The sequence below is a fragment of the Chionomys nivalis genome, chromosome 7, assembly GCF_950005125.1.
Source record: "Chionomys nivalis chromosome 7, mChiNiv1.1, whole genome shotgun sequence".
NCBI lineage: Eukaryota > Metazoa > Chordata > Mammalia > Rodentia > Cricetidae > Chionomys > Chionomys nivalis.
This window is the reverse complement of record NC_080092.1, coordinates 40,147,699-40,169,363: the sequence shown is the minus strand read 5'-3', so window position 1 is coordinate 40,169,363 and position 21,665 is coordinate 40,147,699. Positions and strand designations below refer to the sequence as shown.

Sequence of the window (21,665 nt, the reverse complement as noted above, 5' to 3'; positions counted from 1 at the left end):
TACAGCGTGAACAAAGGGAAATTTATAGCCAAAGATCGGTGTTGGGGTCAGTGGATGGAATGCTGATAAGAGGGAAAAGTAGGGTCAAATGGGACTGGTTAAGCCAAACTGGATTCTTACTGAAGACAGCCCTGGAAGGTTTGTGTCTATACTGAGAATCCTGAGGTGCAGGATGGGTAGAGGAGTGACCTTGGTAAACTTACTGCACAAAATTCCTTATTAAAACCAGGTTTGAGAAGATAGTGTGCAGGTGGGCCTAGAGAAGGGGTCAGAGACCCGACTAAAGTTAGACCAAAGGATCGTTTCCATGTCTCCAAGACCAGGAAATGGAGGCCCTGTCTTTCCTAATAACTACATTGCAAAGATATGTGTGGCCCCTGGCTCTTTGTGAAGGATACCCCTAAACTATAAGAAATACGTACACTGCCTTAAAGGGACAAAGGAAGGATTCAAAATTGTAGACCCTTTTTAGTAAGTGCTCTAAGAAAAGTAACTTCGGGACCCGTTATTATTAGCAACCAGGTGTTGCCCAAAATAAACAGCACATTCTCCTGACAGCATTGAGCTTTCTCAAATGGGCATTTCAATGGAACATAAGAGACTAGGTCATCCTAGGGACAGGACTGTTGGTGCTGTCTCCAAAAAAGTAAAACTGGAGTGTGGGAATACAGCTCAGCAATACAGCCCTTGTCAGGTTCTGAGTTCAGTCCCTAGCACAGCACAAGTTGGAAGTTTTAATTTTAAAAATCCTTCTATTTAGATTTTTTTAACCTCTGTGTGAGTGTTTTGCCTGCCTTTATGTATGCGAACCACATGCGTGCCTGATGCCCCCAGAGATCAAAAGAGGACATTGGATCTCCTAGAACCAGAGTTATGGATGCTGTGAGCTGTCACATGGGTGCTGAGTCCAAGTCCTCTGCAAGAGCCAGCGCTCTTAACCACTGTGCCATTTCTCCAGCTCAGAAAAAACAGCTGTTGTTGTTGTTGTTATTACTATTATTTTATTTTATTTGGCTTTTTAAGACAGGGTCTCACTTTGTAGCTCTGGTTGCCCTGGAACTCACAGAGATCCACTTCCCTCTGCCCCTCCCCCAAGTGCTGGGATTAAAGGCATGAAGTACCACACCTGGTGAAAAACTAGTTTTTAATGAAGATGGTTTAGGGTCTGTTGTGAGGGAAATAAAAGGTAGCAACAAAGGTCTGGGCTGGTGAGAGGCCCAACGGATAAAGGCATTGCTGTGCAAGCCTGACAACCTGATTTCTTTCGTGGGAGGACTCAACTTCAATTCCCAGAACCCACATGGTGGTGGCTCAAAGCTATCTGTAACTCCAATTCTAGGGGATCCAACATCCTTTTCTGGTCTCTGGGCATTGAATACATGTGGTGCACATGGATATATACATACATTTTTAAAATTTTAAGAATGTAAAATTTAAAAGCCTTAAAAAGAGAGAAATAAAGGATATCTATGTCAGGCCAGGGGCAGAAAAAGGACCATAGAGGGCTAGCAGCAGCAGGTTGTGAAGAATTTTTTTCAAATGGTTTCACTGTATTCTGGCCTGGAAGTGCCATGACCCTCTGCCTCAGCTCTGTAAGCATTAGTATAGACATTATTATTCCCCTAACATTACTGTTTGCCTAATTTCATCCTTAAAGATGAAGACATCGTGAACTTGTGCGTTTTGTTTTCGAAGGGGCTGATCTTTAAATACCTGATCAGTGTTTCATCCTTGCTCTGTACCAGTTCATGGTACTTCTGTGCTACTGATCGTTCTTCGTAGTCAGTTTACTTACAAAAGTGTAAAAAGAAACATTAGTCTTTCTGTAGGAATAAGTGTTTGACACCTTGAAGTTGACTAAACTTGATAAGCAGCAGGAACCCCAATCACTTTTTAATTAAGTTTATTACTAATAAGAGCTAGAGAGATGGCTCAGCAATTAAGAGTAGCACGCTGTTCTTTGAGAATGAATTCAGTTCTTAGCAAACTATGTCAGGAAGCTCACAATTATAGCCTTGGGGGAGTCAGTGCGCATACCCCCACACATAGACATAATTAAAAATAAAAACCTTTCTTGAGCCAGGCGGTGGTGGCACACGCTTTTAATCCCAGCACTCGGGAGGCAGAGGCAGGCGGATCTCTGTGAGTTCGAGGCCAGCCTGGTCTACAAGAGCTAGTTCCAGGACAGGAACCAAAAGCTATGGAGAAACCCTGTCTCGAAAAATAAAAAAAAAAAAAAGAAACCTTTCTTGAAAAGATAACTGTCTAGCTTAATTTAAATGATAATTGTCAAGGCATCAGAATCACTTGTATTGCTAATGTCATTTGTAAGTTTTTGCTTATCTCCTTTAATTTCCTGAAAGCCATTTTGATGTACTTTCCCATTAATAACAAGATTAATTAAAACCTTCATTCTGTAATTCAGGACTCAGTTAACCCAATCTTTCTGTTCTAGTTCTAAATTACTATATTTCACTTTGCTGTACTCGGTTCTCTCCATCTCTGGAAACTCAGCTGACCACTATGAAGTTACTTGGAAAAGAATTTGAAGCAGGAGCAGACATGTTTTGCATGTGACCGAAATTGAAACACATAATGGGAAACATATTTAGTGATATAGTAACATGATGGATAAACTGAATTTCACCTTTACACAGTAGTAACAGCAAGCCTTCTCCATTCACAGGCTTCACGGGATACAGATGGTTCCACCATTCCCACTGGGGGATACTCTCACTCTTGGGTATGGATAGGGCCTGTGATATTCTATTTATATTCCATTAGCCAGCCATGTGCAGACACCCTGGCACCAGGAAAAGCTCGTGAGTAGTTGAGCATGTAGCTCTGTGGTAGAGCATTTGACAAGCATATTTAAGGGTCTGGATTCACATCTCAACCTACAGAAAAAGAGGAGCCACATGATTTGTGAACTCTTCCAAAATCTTTACCCACTCCACTTCCTAGAATTCTTGCCCTGCTCCACTCAGCAAGCTTTACAGCTGGGATTTAACATTTTGTCTGCTCTGGCCCACATTAGACAAGAGCTATCATTTGGGGTCACCCAGGAAATACACAACACTAGCAAAATGGGGGGTGTCTGTGTACAATTTTGTTAATCTCTACGAGCATATATAAACAAAATGTTTTGCATACTGATTCTAATTATGCAGCACTCTGTTCAGAGTCTTAAAATCCCTGGGCAGGTCCCCGATTTGCAGTCACTGATAACTAAAGCTCAGTGGGACATTTGAAGACCTAACACATAAATATCTGGTTCAGTGGAAGGAAGTAGTTTCAGTTCACAGCTGTTCATCGGATTTTTGTTCTAACTTCACTCTTAATTGTGCTTCATTCTTGAAAATAGTTGCTCATCTGTAGCAGCTGACGTGAATAAGGTGAGTGGTGGGTGTGTCTGTAAACATCAGACACAATCAGATTTTCCTTTAACTGTCAGATTGCAACTCTGCATTCCATTTGAAAAGTGGCAGGTAATGTAGTAACTGAAAAGAGATAAGGATGGTGTACCAAAATGAAGTTTTCCAGTTCTGTTTTTCCTTACCATACATCCCTTGATAAGCACCTGATTGGGCAGTTTGTCTGTATATGCCTTTCAAGTCACAGTCTTAGAAAACGTACACGAGTTCCCAGCAAATTAAGCCGAGCGCCTCAACGAAAACGTAGCCGCTGTCCCTTGTTTGCTGGATGGACATCCGTCATATGTAGTTTGTCTCTGGAGTTCTGCTGAATTTTTATTTATTTTGCTGTGGCGAAGGCAGGTAGTGAGTTTGGAGTCACCCTAGTCTACATACCGAGTTCCAGACCAGCCAGGGCTACATGGACCATCCCAAACCAAAGCCTGCCTGTTCTGCAATAAGAGTTCAAACCCCAATAATCGCTGCCTTGCACTCAAGTCACCACGAGCATATGTAACATCTGGTGATGCCAGTTTCAGTGCCTGCACCTAGAAGATAACACCCTGGAAACCACCATAAAACTGAGCCCACACGTACAGACAAACAAAGCCATATTTTTCTGTTGTGCAACATTTCAATCTCTTGTCTAAAAAGTAAACTGAAGTCGCTACAAAAGAAATCACACACACACAAAAACAATTTTAAGCTACACTTTTGTTATTTCAACACAGAGTCCTCTTTTCACATCTGATACTGTTGTAATACACCCTGACAAAGAGCAACTAAATGGAGCAAGACTTTATTTTAGCGGACAACTCTAGGTTTTATATATAGTGCCATTATTGCGGAGGAGGCAGAGCAGCAGGAACTTAAGGCAGCTGATTGCCCCACACGCACAGCCACGGCCAAAGCGAAAGGATGCATCAAGCTTTCTCTTAGTCGTCTCTCAAAACCTGCACGGTGCAGAACCCAACCTCTGTGAAAATGTCTCACAGGTTTGCCCACGGGCCAACCCAATCCATATAAGACCTCGTTGAGACTGTCTTCTCAGGTGACGTTATGTCCCATCGAATTGACAAAACTAACCATCACAGATTCTCGGGTAGCCTATGCTGGCTAGGAATTGCAGAGGCAAGGGATGACTGAATTCTGATCCTCCTGCGTACGACCCGCGTACGACCAATCCGTTTTATGTGGTGCTGGTAAAGAAATTCCGGGATTTGGCTAATCCAACAGTCTGCCACCTGAGCTAATTCCCCAGCAGGTTCCGGATTGGGGTTGATCCGCTTTCTAGGCGTCCTAGGCTGTATGCATTCTTAAGTTTTGGACCCCGGTGCTCTGCAGTGTATGGAGCCGTCTCCGCTCGCACTGGTCTCAGCCTGAGGCAGCTAGCCAGCAAAACAGGCGGTGCTCTTGGGCAGGTCATTAACCTATAGGAAAGATTAATCAAGATAGTGGACATCCGGTCTGGCCTCGCTGTGTAGGAAGATAGGAACTTGGTGACAGATTAGAGCGACCGGCCTCCCTCTGGTAACCTGCTACGGCCCTGACCCGTCTCCAGGTGGCAGGAAGGGACCCACGTGCAGACACCCGAACGGGAGGCAGGTTAGCAAGTGTGGCGGTCAACAGGTCGCCGTGCTGTGCTAACTTCGCCCTCCGCCAGGTCAGGTCAATAGTGCGCTTGCGCCGGATCGACGCCCCCAGCAACCAGCAACAGTGATGTGGTGACCCTGCAGGCAGAGCAGGCCAATCAGCATGCTGTCTTCTGGCCCCGCCCTGCGCTGCACCCGCCCCTTCCTCCGCATGCTGAGCCCTGCACCGTCTGCAGCGCGTTGAGGTGAACGCAGCTCGGGGCTGCCCCCGGCGACTGGTGAGGGGGTTGAGGGCCTCAAGGCAGGGCGGGCGGGGCCGCGACCCTCGACGGCTGCCGTCTCCCCTCGACCCGGGATCCAGCGGCCCGGACCGGAGGGCGACGAGCGGCGCAGGCGCAGTGAGCCAGTGCGCCTGCGCAGGCCGCTCCGGGACGGTCGTGCTGTCCGGCCGCGCGTCCGCGAAGTCGTGCGCCTGACGGAGCGGGTCACGGGGAGACGACAGACTCCGGCCTGTAGTGACGGCCCCAGGGGACCCGAGGAAGCAGGGGCCGCGCGCCCGCCACTTTCGCGTCACTCGGGGGCGCCGGCACCCGCCCGTGGCTCAGGCAGGCCCGCGTGCGCCTCCGCGGTGGGAAAGGATTCTTGCGGCCGAGCGAGAAAGCCAGAAAGACCTGGCAGGCTGTCGGCCAGTAAGTTAAGCCCCGGATTCAGGTCCGCCTAAATAAGGGCGGTTTTGAAGAGTAATCGCGATTGCCGCGCAGCTTCAGTTCTCAGTTCTATGGCTGCTTTGACCTTGTCCTTTTCCTAGAAAACGATCCCGGTTTCCTGTAATGAGTTAGCCCAGGCTGCGGGCACAGGTAGCCTAAGTCCTCTGCTCAAGGTCGCACAATTAGTCACGGAAGAGCCAGAATTTGGATGCTTGCCTTTCTCTTCCCTCTGAGCAGGTGTGTCAACATAAAAACGAAACTCCCCAAAGGTAATGTGAGATGTAGGCAGGCTACAGCAGAATTGGGGAGATACCTGCTGAAAGGTTTAGATGCTGTGTGATTATAGCCTTAGCTTTCAGGTTCGTGGAAGCTAATAGTATACATTAATGTCTTCCAAAGGCTTTACCTGATGATTTAAAGGCTGTTAGATAACAGAGGCGAGAGATAAATGGCTATTAAGGCTGATGGAAGATGGCGGGGCAATGGTGGTGCATGCCTTTAATCCCAGCTCTCTGGATCTCTGAGTCACAGGCCAGTCTGGTCTACAGAGTGAGTTTCAAGACAGCCAGAGCTACACAGAGAGAAACTCTGTCTTGCGGGGAGGGCGGGAAGCCAAGATAAATTTATCACCCCTACCAGTCTTTCAGCCTCAGAGTAACTGTTGGGATTTGTTGTTGTTGTTGTTATAAAAAAAAAAAACTTAAGGAATGAGTTCCTGTATCATGTTATTAGCCACCATGATCCAGGTAGCAAGTTTGAGGACAGCTTGACATGAGACCTTGTCTCAAAAAAAAAAAAAAGTATGACCTAAAGTAAAGGTAGCCGATGAGAAAAATCTGCAAACAAAAGGTATGGGAAGACTGATTTTGGTTTAAGATTTACTTTATGCATTTGGGTGCGTGTGTGCACGCATGTGCATGAACTCACCCATGGAGGTCAAAAGAAAGGATCGGGTCTCCTGAAACTGCAGTTATAGGCATATGAGCTACCCTATGTGGGTGCTCAGAAGAAACCAAAGTTTGGTCCTTTGCCAGAAGAGCAGGCATTCTTAAAATCACTGAGCCATCTTTCCACGCCCAGGGTATAGGTTTTAGTTCCTCTCTGGTGACATACTTTGCTTCTAAGTTAGTAAAAGATAATAGTTTCCTAAATTGATGCATTATATAGGATCTTAGGTCAGGTGGGTGATAAAGGACTATTAAGAGGACTAAAAATAACACAAGATGATTTGGGCTCTCCATTGCAACATTCCAAGTCTTTATAATCATTCCGCATATGTGCGGCTTTTCCAGGGAACTTTACAGGTTGCAATCCCAACTCAGTTATCTAAGGCAGAGCCTATATAGTATATATGGTGGATGGGACGATAGAGAACAGATTGAAAGAGCTGGATACTAGACTAATACAGCCACGTGACACAAAGTGCCATTTTAGCTTGTTTGTATGTTGGTGATCCTTTAAGATTTGATCACCTGGTAATGTCTTAATTGAGTTTGTGTAAGTAAATTCCATGATATTCACAATGACAGGCCCACATTTTTCTGGACTCGTCCCATTGTTAATTGGCACATGATTATCACTTTTTTTTTTACAGCCTAGAGTGTGTTGTTTGTGTCCAATTTATTGGTTGTCCCAGAGAAGATGCAAGAGACTGCTCGTTGCTTCTGCCATGTTCTCCCTGTTCTGAGATGTCTGGCTTTCAGTTTTGCCCATTTGTTAGAGAGACAGAGGATAAGCTCTTGGTGTCTGTATTTTTTTTACCTACCTACATACTAATCTCTAACCTTCCCAGAATTCACAATCTTTGTAAAAGGAAAACTTTTGATTTGTATTTGGATCATGATCAGACTTGGTTCTTGAGATGGAAGCAGTTGTCACTCCTGTTTCTGCCATCTCCTTGAATATGTCACACTGGCCATAAACCATCCAGTGAGAAATGGATAATTGATTTCAGGGTCCAGGACAACAGTGTCTCTCAGCTTTCTAGAGGTAGGAAGAGTCCAAGTGAAGAGTCACTTTCCCTGGAGAAAGCCACAGTCCGTTCCTGCTCCTAGTTCTGTCCCCTCATTTGAGTTTCATTTCCTGGGTAGGGTCCTAAGATTATTGTAGCTGAATCTTGGGTGAAACATTATCCTAATTATTCTTTATCAGTAAGAATACAGGAGTCAGATAGTGGGTAAGAACCTGAAGGAGCAGAGACGCAGAGAAGCTACTAGTAATCTACCTGCTCCACTCCTTCCATCTAAGGGCTGAGATCCTCTCTATCCCGCCTTACCACTTTCCTGTCCAATCTGTCTACAGTCCTCCAAAACCTCTGTGGTTAATTTTGATCATCTGTGGCTAGCTCAGCCCTCTGACTCCCAACAAGCTTTATTTGTTAGAACATGATCAGAATATCACACATTTCCCCCTTTTTGTCTAAAAAAGAAGGAAAATTATAACTAACATAGTAAAACTATATACAATACATATAGTAACTATGTACAAATATGTACATGTGAAAATTACATTAATAATGTCCAGTCCATTTGCATTTGACAAATTCAGAGAAAATTCTCCATTATCTATTTTGATGAGTCCAAAAGGTTGTACCTAATTCACTTTCTATTCTTATTTGCATTACCAAAACTGTCTTTTAATGTCTCTCAACCTTACATACTATTGTGAGTTTCTTTTCTGAATTTGGTAACAAGGAAAACAATAGCTATAACTATCTAATCTCCGACTCCCATCAGAGACCTGAGGTTTAGTACTACTGAAGTAAACAGAAAGGGCCAAGCAATCAACTTCCAAAACTAAGAAATGACAGGAACAGTTGGATGTCTGGAGAGTCACCCGAGGTACCTCTATAGCTTTGGGGCACCCATCTTCAGCCTGTAGGCCTAGGATATCTGACAGAGTTTTCTGTGACACGGGGATTTTTAAGAACTGCCCCACTTGTGTCAGCAAAGTTCGGCAGTCACTTTCTTTTGTGTCCTGCTTGTCCAATTTGAACACCATACTGTCAGCAGTTAAAGCAAGGGCAGTTGTTTGCCCAGTGGCTAACTTTTGCCACAAGGAAAAGAAGTTCCATCTGGAGTTTTTTCAATCCACATCATTTTCTCTGAAGTAGACTGGTGCTGCCAGAAGCAGATGGGTCTTACTGTCATTTAAAGAACTATTTTATTAAAACATCTTAAATGCCATATTCTGTAGATCTCTGAAGTGTTTGAAGACCACCTGTCTACCTAAAATATATCTCTGTTTGACCTTGAAAACATACCTAATATCACTATTAGGTATTAGGTAATAAGTGAATAGTTTCTAATAATAATTTTCAAAGACTAGAAGTTTATATTACATTGTTGAATGAGCTGTATATGTACAAAACCTTATAGAGTAGAAACATAGGTACAGTAGGCTCTAACAAAAATAAATTTATATCAATATACAAAAATATCTTAAGAGTAGAAACATCTAGTATAGCAAAAATAACCTCAATTTTTTTTATCAGTATACAAAAATCCATACCAATGTAAAATATTTAGACTGGTAGTGCTTTTTTGGTTTAAAAGTAGATTTAACACTGGGGAGGCAGAGGCAGGTGGATCTCTGTGAGTTCAAGACCAGCTTGGTCTACAAGAGCTAGTTCCAGGACAGACTCCAAAGCTAAAGAGAAACCCTGTCTCGGAAAAAAAAAAAAAAAAGTAGATTTAATAATCTACCCTTTTATCCTATCATTTCTATATCCCCTTTATCTTTTTAAATGAGATCCCTGAATCTAACTTTCTTTGTTCAGCTTTTTTCTTGACCATTACTAATAACAACTACCATAACCCCCTGAACAACAAAAAATCACCTACCCTCCCTCTTGGGAATGTAGGTATTACGTTCTTAGCCATGTGGCTCAGTACCTTTCTCAGAGGGGCAGCTCACGTGTTGCTTCTTCAGTGGTCTGGGCTGGAATGGGGGAATGGGCTTCCTCCTTTCCAGCATTCTCCTGTGCTCATCGCCCCGCCTCTCCTTCCTGTCTGGTTGACCCGCCTACACTTCCTGCCTGGCCAATTAGCGTTTTATTAAAATACATGATTGACAGAATACAGACAGTTCTCCCACACCGGACCCTGGATGTTTGAATATTGACGATGGAAAAATAACTACCCAACAGGGACTATCAAGAAAACTGGATAGGTTATGTAAGATGTACTAAATCATATTTCTAAATTTATAGAGCTGGTTTTGGAGTTGGACTCTGGCTCAGTACCTTTCACAGCAGGGCAGATCACATGTTGCTTCTTTGAAGTCTGGGCAGGAGTGAGGAAGGGCTTCCTCCTTCCCAGAATACTGTTCTCATTGCCCCACCTCTACTTCTTGTCTGGTTGACCCGCCTATACTTCCTGCCTGGCCAATCAGCGTTTTATTAAAGTACATGATTGACAGAATACAGACAATTCTCCTGCACCACAACTCCAAAGCTAGCTTTAATTTTTAATTGAACTACAAAAAGACCATTTGCAGAACAGCAGAAACAAACATTTGAGATTTATGGAATTTTATCCTGTTGGAAATGTGATATACTAAAAGGCAATTTACTCTTTTTCTGGGACATTTTCTCTGGATGATTTATCCTTTTTTCTTTTCAGATGCCTCATTTGTCCAGTGGTCTTCAGATTCTTGAGTTAAATGTCTTCATTCTTCTGAAAAGATAAAAACAAAACCCTGCCCCAACCCGAACTTTAAGGAATTTCCCTTTAGGCAAGTTATATCTGATCAAATGAAAAGCATCTGTTAGCCTTATAAGTTAGTTTAGATAGACTGTTCACACTGATGAAGTATCTATTGCCTCTTCTAATCAAAAACTCTCTTCAGTTCATATCTAATCTTTATCAATTTTGATGGTATCCATAGTTTTTCTTCTCCTGTGTAAACAAAAGCAAAACCTCTTCCCCAACTTAACACATATCCTGGTCTCCATTCTGAGGTCAACATATCCTTAAAGTATACAGGTTGATTTAATTCAGCATTATTTTCTATTATCCAGTATCTCTACACAGCTGTCGTTCCTTTCTCATTAGCATTTAAAAATTTTAAAGTTAATAAAGCGTTGTACAATCTATCTCTGGAGAATCTTAATTACCCCTTTCTTTTTATTAAGCATATCTTTTAGAGTGCAATTATATCTTTCTATAACTGCTTGCCCTGTAGGATTTTGGGGTTTACCTATAACATGCTTTATGTTATAATATGCAGAAATACTGTTTTATTTTACTAGAGACATCTGCTGGAACATTGTCAGCCTTAACGTATACAGGTATACCCATGATGACCAAGACTTCTAATAGGTGTATAATTATAGAATCAGCCTTTTCAGAACTTAAAGCAGTTTTCCATTGAAATCCTGAATATGTATCTGTGGTATGATGTACACATTTTAATTTTCCAAACTCTGCAAAATGAAACATCCATTTGCCAAATTTCATTTATTTGATACCCTTTGTGTTACTTCCTGTAGGCAGTGGTGTTTGGTTATACAAAGAACAAGTAGGACATTGCCTTATAATTTCCTTGGCTTTTTGCCAAGTGATGAAAAAAAATTTTTCAAACCCTTGCTATTAACATGGTTCTTCTTATGAAGTTCTGAGGCTTCTAACACTTTCCCACTAATAGTTGATCAATTTCACCATTACCTTATACTATATAGCCTGATAGATCCACATAGGATCTGATCTGTGTTTATTCGAGGGATGACTTATTTTATTTACTTATTTATTTTGATTTTTCAAGACTGGGTTTTTCAGTAGCTTTGGAGCCTGTTCTGGAACTCACTATGTAGACCAGACTGGCCTCGAACTCACAGAGATCCGCCAGTCTCTATCCCCCCCTGAGTGTTGGGACTAAAGTTGTGTGCCACCACCGCCCAGCTCAAGGGATGATTTTTGTTTCTGATTATTTCTTATAACTGAATAAATAGCAAAGTTAATTTTAAATCATCTGGAATAAATTCAGCAGTTTCAGTATGTGAAACAACTCTTTTTGCATATTGAGTCAGTAACTGTATTAAAAAGTTCTGGAAAATTAATAATACCATGAGAAGATTATATAATTCTGACTTTTGAACAGAATTATAAGGGCTTTCAGCCACTTTACTTAAATTTCCTGACTTATAGCCTGACTTTCCTGATTTGTTGGCATCAGAATGTAGGGGCTCCAGAAATTGGTATTCTCTTTACAGTATGAGGAAAGATCCAATGAGTTGTCTTTATAAATGGAAGTCTCTTGATTTGGAGATATTTATTACTACTCTTTCCTAAATAATTCCTGCAAACTCTTTGCCACTGTCCATTTTCTGTCCAATATGAGGAAATTTCAGCATTAGTAAAAGGTACCACAATTTCTGTTGGGTCTATTCCTACTAATTGATGAAGTCTCAATTTTCCTTTCAGAATCAACTCAGAAACTAGTTCTTTAATTTTTTACTGTATGGTAAAAATATCCATTCTTATATATTATCTTTTTTTTTCTGCACTAGAATTTCAGTAGAAGGTAAAATAAGCAGAGTACAGTCAAGCTGTGGATCCAGACAATCTACATGTACATTCTACAAATTTTTTTCTTCCAAAGCCAGTTCTCTCAACCTCAGCTGATAATTTTCTTGTACTATTTAAGTCCTTATCACTTTGTAGTTTAGAAATAAATTACTTAGTTCTTGGATTGTCAATCCAGTTGTGGGACATAGCCAATTAATATCTCCCAGAAATGTTTGAAAATCATTGAAAGTTCATAATTGATCTCTTCTGATTTGTACTTTCTGTGGTTGAACTTTTTTGTAAACCTCTATTATATCCTTGGTAGAATTGATAGAATCTCCTTGTTTTTCAGGAATAATTTATAATTCCCAATGAGGCCATTTTTTTTACTTCGAACATTTTCTTTAAGGTATCTGCATCAGAATCAACTAGTAAGATATCATCCATAAAATGGTAAATTATAGATTGAAGAAACTGATTGTGGAAGAATCTTTCACTGATATCTTTTAACAGGTTGGGAACTGTAAGTAGGCACTGTGAAGGCAATTTTTTTTTATATCCTGTTCTTGCAAAGGTATAGTTTAAAAAAAAGCACAGTCTTTTAAATCAGTCAGTATAATTGACCATCCTTTAGGTGATAGAGAAGGCAAGGGAATTCCAGCCCCATTAGCTGAATCACCTTATTAATAACTCTTAGATCTAGTACCATTTTCCAGATTTCTTTTTAATAACAATACAGGAGAATTCCAAGGATTGGTTGATTCTTCAGTATGTTGAGCAGTTCGCTGTTCCTGTACCGGCTACTCTGAGACCTGTAATTTTTATGATACTAAAGGACATTGTTCCACCCAGACAGGGTTGTCAGTTATTTTTAAGGTAGTGTTGTTTGTACCTTTGAAAGATCAGCAGCTGTTGTGCCCTGTTTATGTATAACCTGTATGGTCAGTGCCTGTTCTTTATAATACCTTTTAATGTTTTTCTCAGAAACATATGTTAGTTTTTGGTTTGTTCCCAAGATTGGAGGAATGTTAATCTGGGCATTCCGTTCCTGTAATAAGTCATGTTCCCATAAATTCATTGCTATGTTAGCCCCATATGGCTTTTATTTTCCTCTCTGTCCTTCCAGCCTGATACATTCAGCCCATCTTATACTTTGTTTTACTTAAGATAAAGTTCCAATCTCTAAAAGCTGAACATTTACCTCCTAAAGAGGCCAATTCTGATGCCAAGATCTTGGTGTAATTATTGTTACATCTGCCCCTGTGTCTATCAAACTCTCAACTACAATGCCATTTATTATTCATATTTTTAACTTTGTTCTTTGATCATTTATAGAAGTTTGCCAAAATGTGTTTTATGGTTTCTCCTTGAAATTTTTGTTTTATCTTCTTTTTTTTTTTTTTTTTTTTTTTTTTGGTTTTTCGAGACAGGGTTTCTCTGTGGTTTTGGAGCCTGTCCTGGAACTAGCTCTGTAGACCAGGCTGGTCTCGAACTCACAGAGATCCGCCTGCCTCTGCCTCCCGAGTGCTGGGATTAAAGGCGTGCACCACCACCGCCCGGCTTGTTTTATCTTCTAAAGCTATTCTGTCATCCAGAGCAGTATGGTTTTCCATAACAGGCATTAAGTCTTTTAATTGCTCTGTGGAGGAGCATGACTGAACTAAATTTAATATGGGACTTGCAAGAGGCCCCCATGGTGTTTCCCAGTGGTAAAGGGTTACCTTATGTGTCCCATGTTGGTCTGCATTCATTAGGCCAGTGTCGGCCTTTGTTGCACTTTCTGTGTATTCCAGAAGGCTAGGGCCTTCTGTTTGGAATCTCTTTAAAAAAAAAAAAAAAAAAAATTGTTCCTGGGAACATCTTGTCTGGAATCTCTTTTCAGATGACCTGGTTTACCTCAATTCAAACATCGAACCCTTTTGATTTTTCTTAATTTTTAGCAGTCACTTCTATCCAAGTATCACCACAAGTGTGAGATCTAATATCAGCTGTTTTTTAATCCATTCCTCTGTGGGTGCTGATCTTGCTTTCCAAGGCCTGATTGCCCTTATATGTTCTGAATTAGCATTTTCAATTAATATTCTTCTAACTCCTGTATCTGATATCATTCTATTTACAGTCCATCTTTGTAAAAATCAGTGAAGGTTCTTTGGGATCTTGTATAATTTTAGCAAATGGCTCAGTTCTCTTTCCTGATTCATCAATCTTGTCCTAAGCATTCAAAGCTGCTGTACAGCATAGGAACAAGGTGTGATCATCAAATATAACCTGTCTTTCCACATCAGCATAACAGTCCTCACCAAAACTTTGATCTTGGGAAATCTCATAACTTCTATCCCTACCTTGCTCTTCAATGGCCCTAGCTTCATCTCTCCACCAGGTTCTCCACTGTATCAGAGGACCAGCTTCCAATACTGCTGTAACTACATCTTTCCAGTCTTGTGGAAATTCTGTTCCAAATGAACCTTGAGTTTAACATCTGCTTCACAAAAATTGAATGCATACCATATGAAACTATTGGTTTCTTAAATCTCTTCAAATCTAACATTTTTATAGGTTCCCAGTTAACTTCTGAATAGCCTTGGGGATGCCTATCACTTGGTGGTTGCTCTTAAATGATTAACTGGATAAATTAAGTCTGGTTCTCTAATAGCCTTGGGCTGCTCCCCTTCAGTTTCATAATACCATGGTGTGGTAACTTCTGCTGTAAACTCCTCTGTGTGTAAATATTTTTCCTAGTTCTATTAGTCTGTCTAAGAATGTTATCAGTTTTTTGTATTTGTCACTAATATCAAATAACTTTTTAGGGGTAAAATAAAAATTACCAAATTGATAATTGACATTATGTCAATTATAACTAAGTTGATTTATCCATTTAATTGTTCAATTTTAAACCATTCATTATAGAACTATACAGAGACCTGCATCATGTTTCCCATTTTTAACATGTAGAAGAAAAAAAAACCTCTTTAAACTCTTTTTTTTTTTTTGGTTTTTTGAGACAGGGTTTCGCTGTAGTTGTAGAGTGTGTCCTGGAACTAGCTCTTGTAGACCAGGTTGGCCTCGAATTCACAGAGATCCATGTGCCTCTGCCTCCTGAGTGCCAGGATTAAATGCGTCTGCCACCACTGCCTAGCTTCCTTTCTTTTTCTTTTTTTTTTTCAAATCTTAATTTCACCCTTTAAGAATTCCCAGGTGTCTCACCAGATCTGCTGCTGATGGCAGTGAAGTGTGAGGATGGCTGAAGCTGTGTGGCATGCCTGGGTGGAGAACACAAGTTGTGCGTAGCCTGACTGATGGCAGCTGTAGCTGATGGTGTGTAATTGTGAGCTGAGAGTATGTAGCAGTTGCAGCAATAGAAGCCAAAGCTGGTGCTGGAGCAGCTAACCTAGTGTGGCAGCAGCCTGAGGAGGGGGTCCAGGAGAAGTCCACAACCCATGGGGAAAAGGAACCAAGGAGCCAGCATGTGAAAGGCAGCTTTGCCTGAGGTGAGGGTGGGGGCCATCTCTCCCAAGTGCAGGGGCCAGCTCTTGTAGTGACTAGTGAGAGGGAAGGCCAGCAAAGGGCGGGGCTGGCTCAGCATAGCCCTTTGATTTCATCTTGCACAGTGCCTAAGGTCTCCTGAGGTGACACAGGCCACAGACATCAACACAGTCCCTAGCTGTAGTCTGGGCCTGGACAACACCCTGGCTCTGGGTGGAAGGAATGGCCACTCAGGTGGGAATGGTTCTGATAGCCATGTGGCTGCCCCAACCCTGGCTCTGGGTGGAAGGAATGGCCACTCAGGTGGGAATGGTTCTGATAGCCATGTGGCTGCCCCAACCCTGGCTCTGGGTGGAAGGAATGGCCACTCAGGTGGGAATGGTTCTGATAGCCATGTGGCTGCCCCAACCCTGGGTCTCTATGGATGTCCCAATGGGGTTCTGTTAAGGATCCAGTGATGACAGTGTACCAGAAGCCCAAGGTCTTGAACCAGACCAGTGACTCATTGCAGTGAACATTTGTAGTAAAGCTGACAGGACAAAGGGGTATAAGATGACACACTGAAGCCCCAATGCCACCAGGACAAATGAAGAGATGTTGAAAAGGAGGAGAAGCAAAGAGATCTGTTTTGGTTTTGGGGGAGAATTTTGGTTTTACTTTTGTTTGTTTGCTTGATTTGCTTTGTTTTGTTTTGTGGGGGCCTGGCAGGGGTAAGGAGAGGATATGAGGGGTGAGCAGAATTGGGGTATATAATGTGAAATTCTGAAAGAGTCAATAAAGAAGCTAAATTTGAATAAATAAATAAATAAATAAATCTCACTCTTAAGATCAATGATGGATGATTTCTAAGTGTTCTAAGCATTATAATTTTTTTTACAGGCTTCTACCCCAGGAACAGACCTTTGCTCATGTAATGGGATGAGGTAAGGAAGAGATGTAAAAGGGCCAAGCAGCAAGCTTACACCCTACACTCCGGTCTGTTATACTGAAGAGATGGAATATTTTTTATTTGCCTTTTTATATATATGTGTGTGTGTGTGTGTGTGTGTGTGTGTGTGTGTGTGTGTGTGTTGTGCATTGGGGTTACTTTCCTTGGGCATGTTCCCTGGGAAGCCTAGGAGAGGATGAGCTCACAGAAGCATGAGCTGAGATGCCAGCCTCTCAGAGTATTGCTCTTGTACATTTGAAACCAGCCACTGGGTTTTAGTTTTATGAAGGCAACTATTCCTTTAAATGACCAGCATTTGGGAGGTAGAAGCCGGCAGTTCTCTGGGAGTTCAAGGCCAGCCAAGGCAACATGAGACCCTGGATCAAAAATAAAATTAGGGCTGGAGAGGTGGCTCAGCAGTTAAGAGCACATACTGCTCTTTTCATGGGATCCAAGTCACTCCATTTCCACAGGATCTGATGTCCTGTCGTCTCTGTAGGTACCTGCACTCTCATGCACATATCCTTACACAGAGACATATGCATAGACATAAGTAAAAATAAGATAAATATTTAAATTAAAAATAGAAGCAAAGCTCTCCCTGGAGGATTCAGAGTTAACTACTCTGAAGTCTGCTCTATGGCTACAAAGGTGCCCCTGCTTTGCAGGACTTAAAAGTCATCTTTGAATAAGGTATCCTGGGGTTTATAATAGTCCAGATTGGGGTAGGACAGGAGGGACACACATAAAAAGTGAAGTGTATCATAGGTAAGATGAGTAGTAAATGAATACATGTGGCACTGTTCCTCAGTTTTGCTTTCGTTTTTTAAGATTTATTTATACACAGCACTTGGGAGGCAGAGGCAGGCGGATCTCTGTGAGTTCGAGACCAGCCTGGTCTACAAGAGCTAGTTCCAGGACAGGCTCCAAAACCACAGAGAAACCCTGTCTCGAAAAACCAAAAAAAAAAAAAAAAAAAAAAAAAAATTTATTTATACAGTGCTCTACCTGCATGCCAGAGGAGGGCACCAGATGTCACTGCAGTTAGTTATGAGTCACCATGTGGGTGCTGGGAATTGCTCTTTTTTTTTTTTTAATGATTTATTTATTATGTATACAGTATTCTTCCTGCATGTGTCCCTACAAGCCTGAAGATGGCACCAAATATGATTACAGGTGGTTGTGAGCCATCTTGTGATTGCTGGGAATTGAACTCAGGACCTCTGGAAAAGTAGTCACTACTATTAACCTCTGAGCCATCTCTCCAGCTCCAGTTTTGATATTTGAAAATAACTATTTAAGAAATACCTTCCTCCTGCTGTATGTGGTGATGTGCCCTTTTAATCCCAGCACTGGGGAAACAGAGGCAGGTGCATCTCTAAGTCTGAGGCCAGCCTGGTCTACATACATATCAGGACAGCCAGAACTACATAGATTGACCCTGCCTCAAAAATTGAAGAAGGAAAAAAAGTCCTTACTTCAGGAAAAAACACACAAGAGGAACATATCCATGGTGATCCTCCACCCAGCATGGAGGAGCAGCAGACGTAGAGTTCACTCTGGCTTCTTGTGGGCCGAGCATTTCATCCACTTGACTCTACTCTACAGAAGTAGAGGCCCAGTCAGTAGGTTCTTCAGCCAAGCCAACAATGCCTGGTATTGAGGGATATATTTCTATTTCCCACAAGAGAATAACTATTGGCCATTTTGTTTGCTTTTTCTCAATGATCTAAGAGCACACCTTACTAGAGGTTGTATGATGTCCCATGCCTATAGAAACAAAGACTGACTGATCTCTCACCTGGTTGGCTTTACTAGTGACTTCTCCCTCAGGGCCTGGGATCTGTCACTCTCCCCAGACACCAGTATGATGTAGGTCAGTGTAGCTGTGCCACCCATTCGACCAGCAAGTGTCACACCTGTTTTCTGGTAGGTAGGGAATCCCCACTGGGATGCACTAGAAAATGACCAAGGAGGAATGCCAGGCAATGAGAAATCCCCAGGGGCTTCAGTCACACCAGAATATAGGTTGAGTACTTACTTCCCTCTTGGCCTCCCCAGCAATGTTGTGTGTTTCTAGTTGTAGCAAAGACCACACACACACACACACACACTCCTTGGAATCCACACATGCTTATTTACTGGACAAGTGTCATTTGCCCCTCTTGCCTTACCTGGCTCTACCCTCTGAATTTCTAGGACTCCGAGTGACTTCCTTCTCTTGAGAGGTAGGCCAGCTAATAATGTTACAGGCCTAAAGAGTTCAAGGTGCCTTTTCTGTGTCCCCAGCCAGAGTTGTTGCAGCCAGTGCTGGACTTAGGGTGACCTCCCTGCAGGGATCACAATGATGAGTCCAGTTCCTGCCTCCCTTTGGAACGGCTGGGACATCAGCTCTTGAAAGAAGAAACGGAGGAATCTGCAGACCAGTTTTCAAGGCCACAGCCTTTTTCCCTCTGGTACTTTCCAGGTATTAGAACCACAGATTGTTGACTGGAAAGACAGGCATCATGTTCACAGCACCTGGCATGGCAGCAGTTGGGGGAAGACCTTATTCCTGCAGTGAATGTGGCAAGAGTTTTCGGTACAGTGCAGTGCTGCTGCGGCACGAACGTGCGCATGGTGGTGACAAGCGTTTCCGCTGTCTAGAGTGTGGTGAACGTTGTGCTCGAGCCTCAGATCTGCGTGCGCACAGGCGGACCCATGCTGGCCAGACCCTCTACGTCTGCAGTGAGTGCGGCCAGAGCTTCAGTCACAACAGCCTGCTGGACCTGCACTTGGGGACGCACCGGAGGCGTAGCCACACTTGCCGTTGCCGCCTCTGTAGCCGCCGCTTCCCTCACGTCCCTGCACTGCTGCTGCATCGGGTCCGTCAGCACCCACCAGAGAAGCCGCACCGCTGCCCACTGTGTGCCCGTTCCTTTCGGCAGAGTGCTCTTCCTTTTCACCTGGCACGGGCACACCCCCCGGAGACTGCCACTGCCACTGCCCCTTCCCCTAGCACGCTCCACCACTGTACACAGTGCCCACGGGCCTTCCGTAGCAGTGCTGGGCTACGGAACCATTCCCGTATCCACGTGGTCCTCAGTCTCAGCGACCCTGGCGCTGAGGCCCACCAATGTGGTGTGTGTGGTAAGAACTTCAGCAAGAGTTCCACGCTTACACGACATCTCCAGAGGCACTCAGGGGAGAAACCTTTCAAGTGCCCTGAGTGTGGCAAGGGCTTCTTGGAGAGTGCCACCCTGGTGCGGCACCAGCGAACACACACTGGGGAAAAGCCATACGCGTGTAACGACTGTGGACGCTGCTTTAGCGAGAGCTCCACACTACTGCGCCACCAGCGCAGCCACCAGGGTGAACGGCCACATGTGTGCCCCACTTGTGGCAAGGGCTTTGGACAGCGATATGACCTTGTGGTGCACCAGCGCAGCCACACGGGCGAGCGGCCCTTCCCGTGCCCAGAGTGCGGCCGGGGCTTCACAGACCGCTCAGACCTCACCAAACACCTGCGCACACACACGGGGGAAAAACCTTACCACTGTGAGCTGTGTGGCAAGCGATTCACCTGCATCTCCAACCTCAATGTGCATTTGCGCAATCATGCCGGCCATAAACCACACAAGTGCCCAGAGTGTGGCAAGTCCTTCAGTGTTGCCTCCAAACTTGCACTGCACAGAAAGACACACCTAGGTGAGCGGACAGCAGAGTGCTCGGAGTGTGGCAAGTTCTTTAGCCATGGCCGGTCACTGTCACAACACCAGCGGTCCCACAGACGTGCTCGAGCAGCTGCCATGGCAGCCACTACCACCACCACTGTAGTCACTGAGGTGACAGTAAGTCCTCCCCTTGCCCTCACAGGGCCAATGCAACAGGAAAAACCAGGGCTCTTGGTGTCTCCATTTCAGGAAACTTGCTAAGAGGACCCCATGAGGGGTGTGGGTGGACACACATTGAGCCCCAAGGAACAGGGCAGCTCAGATGGCTAGGTATTCACCTAGCTTGCCTTGTCTCTAAACCGAGATCCCCACCAGCTCTTCCATCATCTTCCCCAGCTCGAAGTACTAGGAGTCAGGGAACAACACCACATCCCTATGCAAGACAGACTAGGTGTTCCTGCTGTTGCTGCCACTCTGCTCTCTGATGTTGCTGTGGCTCTTCAGGGAACATTTGGTCAGTTAGATCTCTTGCTTCTTACTGATCTGTTATCTCTACTGCTTTCTCTTGCTTGAAACATGTAGTTGCAGAGGTGAAACACGGGCAGTATGGAAAACTGGAATGGCTTCATTCATTAAAGAACCAAAATCTGTAGCAAGTTACTCCCTTGAAGAGGTAAAAGTAGCCAGTAGCCTGGCTAGCCATATGTCCTTTCACAAGATGCTTCTTAGGGCCCAACAAAGTGGTTCAACACCAGTTGACAACCTGAGTTTGATCTCTGGAACCCATATATGTACCATCCATGGCCCATGTGCACACACAAAGAAGTAATTTCCCCCTCCCCCAGTAAATGGCTCTTAGGACAGTTTTCTCTAGCCAGGTAGAATTGTTTGCCTTGGGATGCAGCCCACGACTGTGTGGGTCCATAAAGCTCAGTGACACCATGTGAAACAAAGTGTTATTTACAGACGAAGCTTCAAGGCACAAGGAGACAAGTTCCCTGGAGTCCTGGGCAAGGGCAGGATGTAAAGCCTGGAATTGGCCAATGACTGCTTATAGGTGGTGAAATTGTTACTTGTTTGGGTTTGTGATACCAAGAACCCCTTGGTCAAAATGAGTTCCAAGTTCTCATCCCTTTTGGTGGTGGTTTCTTCATTGCTGTGACAAAATGCCTGAGAAAATCAACTTAAAGGTTTATTTTGGCTCGTGGTTTCAGTAGTGTCATTCCATTGTCAGCTGGTTCCAACTCTGTGAGCCTGAAGCAAAGCCGAAAGGCATGGGAGGCTACTTACTTCAGGGCAAGCATACAGGAACATGATTACTCTTCAGACATAATTCCCCAGGGACTGTGGCCTCACTAACAGACCTTCAGCTATGAACTTAAC

General features: G+C 43.5%; 1 protein-coding gene across 8 annotated transcripts; it reads left to right on the top strand.

The window, feature by feature from the left end:
• The first annotated feature begins 5,209 nt into the window (after positions 1 to 5,209).
• Positions 5,210 to 21,483, top strand: Znf672 (zinc finger protein 672). Of its 8 annotated transcripts, none has more exons than XM_057774320.1 (4): positions 5,213 to 5,283; positions 15,405 to 15,706; positions 16,581 to 16,624; positions 18,919 to 21,483. In XM_057774320.1, exon 4 carries the CDS (start codon positions 19,137 to 19,139, stop codon positions 20,541 to 20,543), a length of 1,407 nt encoding a protein of 468 aa, XP_057630303.1. In that variant the 5' UTR covers positions 5,213 to 5,283; positions 15,405 to 15,706; positions 16,581 to 16,624; positions 18,919 to 19,136; the 3' UTR covers positions 20,544 to 21,483. The 8 variants fall into 8 exon arrangements, with proteins under 8 accessions (XP_057630304.1, XP_057630303.1, XP_057630308.1 ...); XM_057774322.1 differs by lacking the exon at positions 5,213 to 5,283 and adding an exon at positions 5,469 to 5,694; XM_057774323.1 differs by lacking the exon at positions 5,213 to 5,283 and adding an exon at positions 5,711 to 5,949.
• The last annotated feature ends 182 nt before the right edge of the window (positions 21,484 to 21,665 follow it).

Coding starts and splice junctions, on each gene's coding strand:
- Znf672 (XM_057774321.1), top strand. CDS start 19,137: ATGTTCACAGCACCTGGCATGGCAGCAGTTGGGGGAAGACCTTATTCC.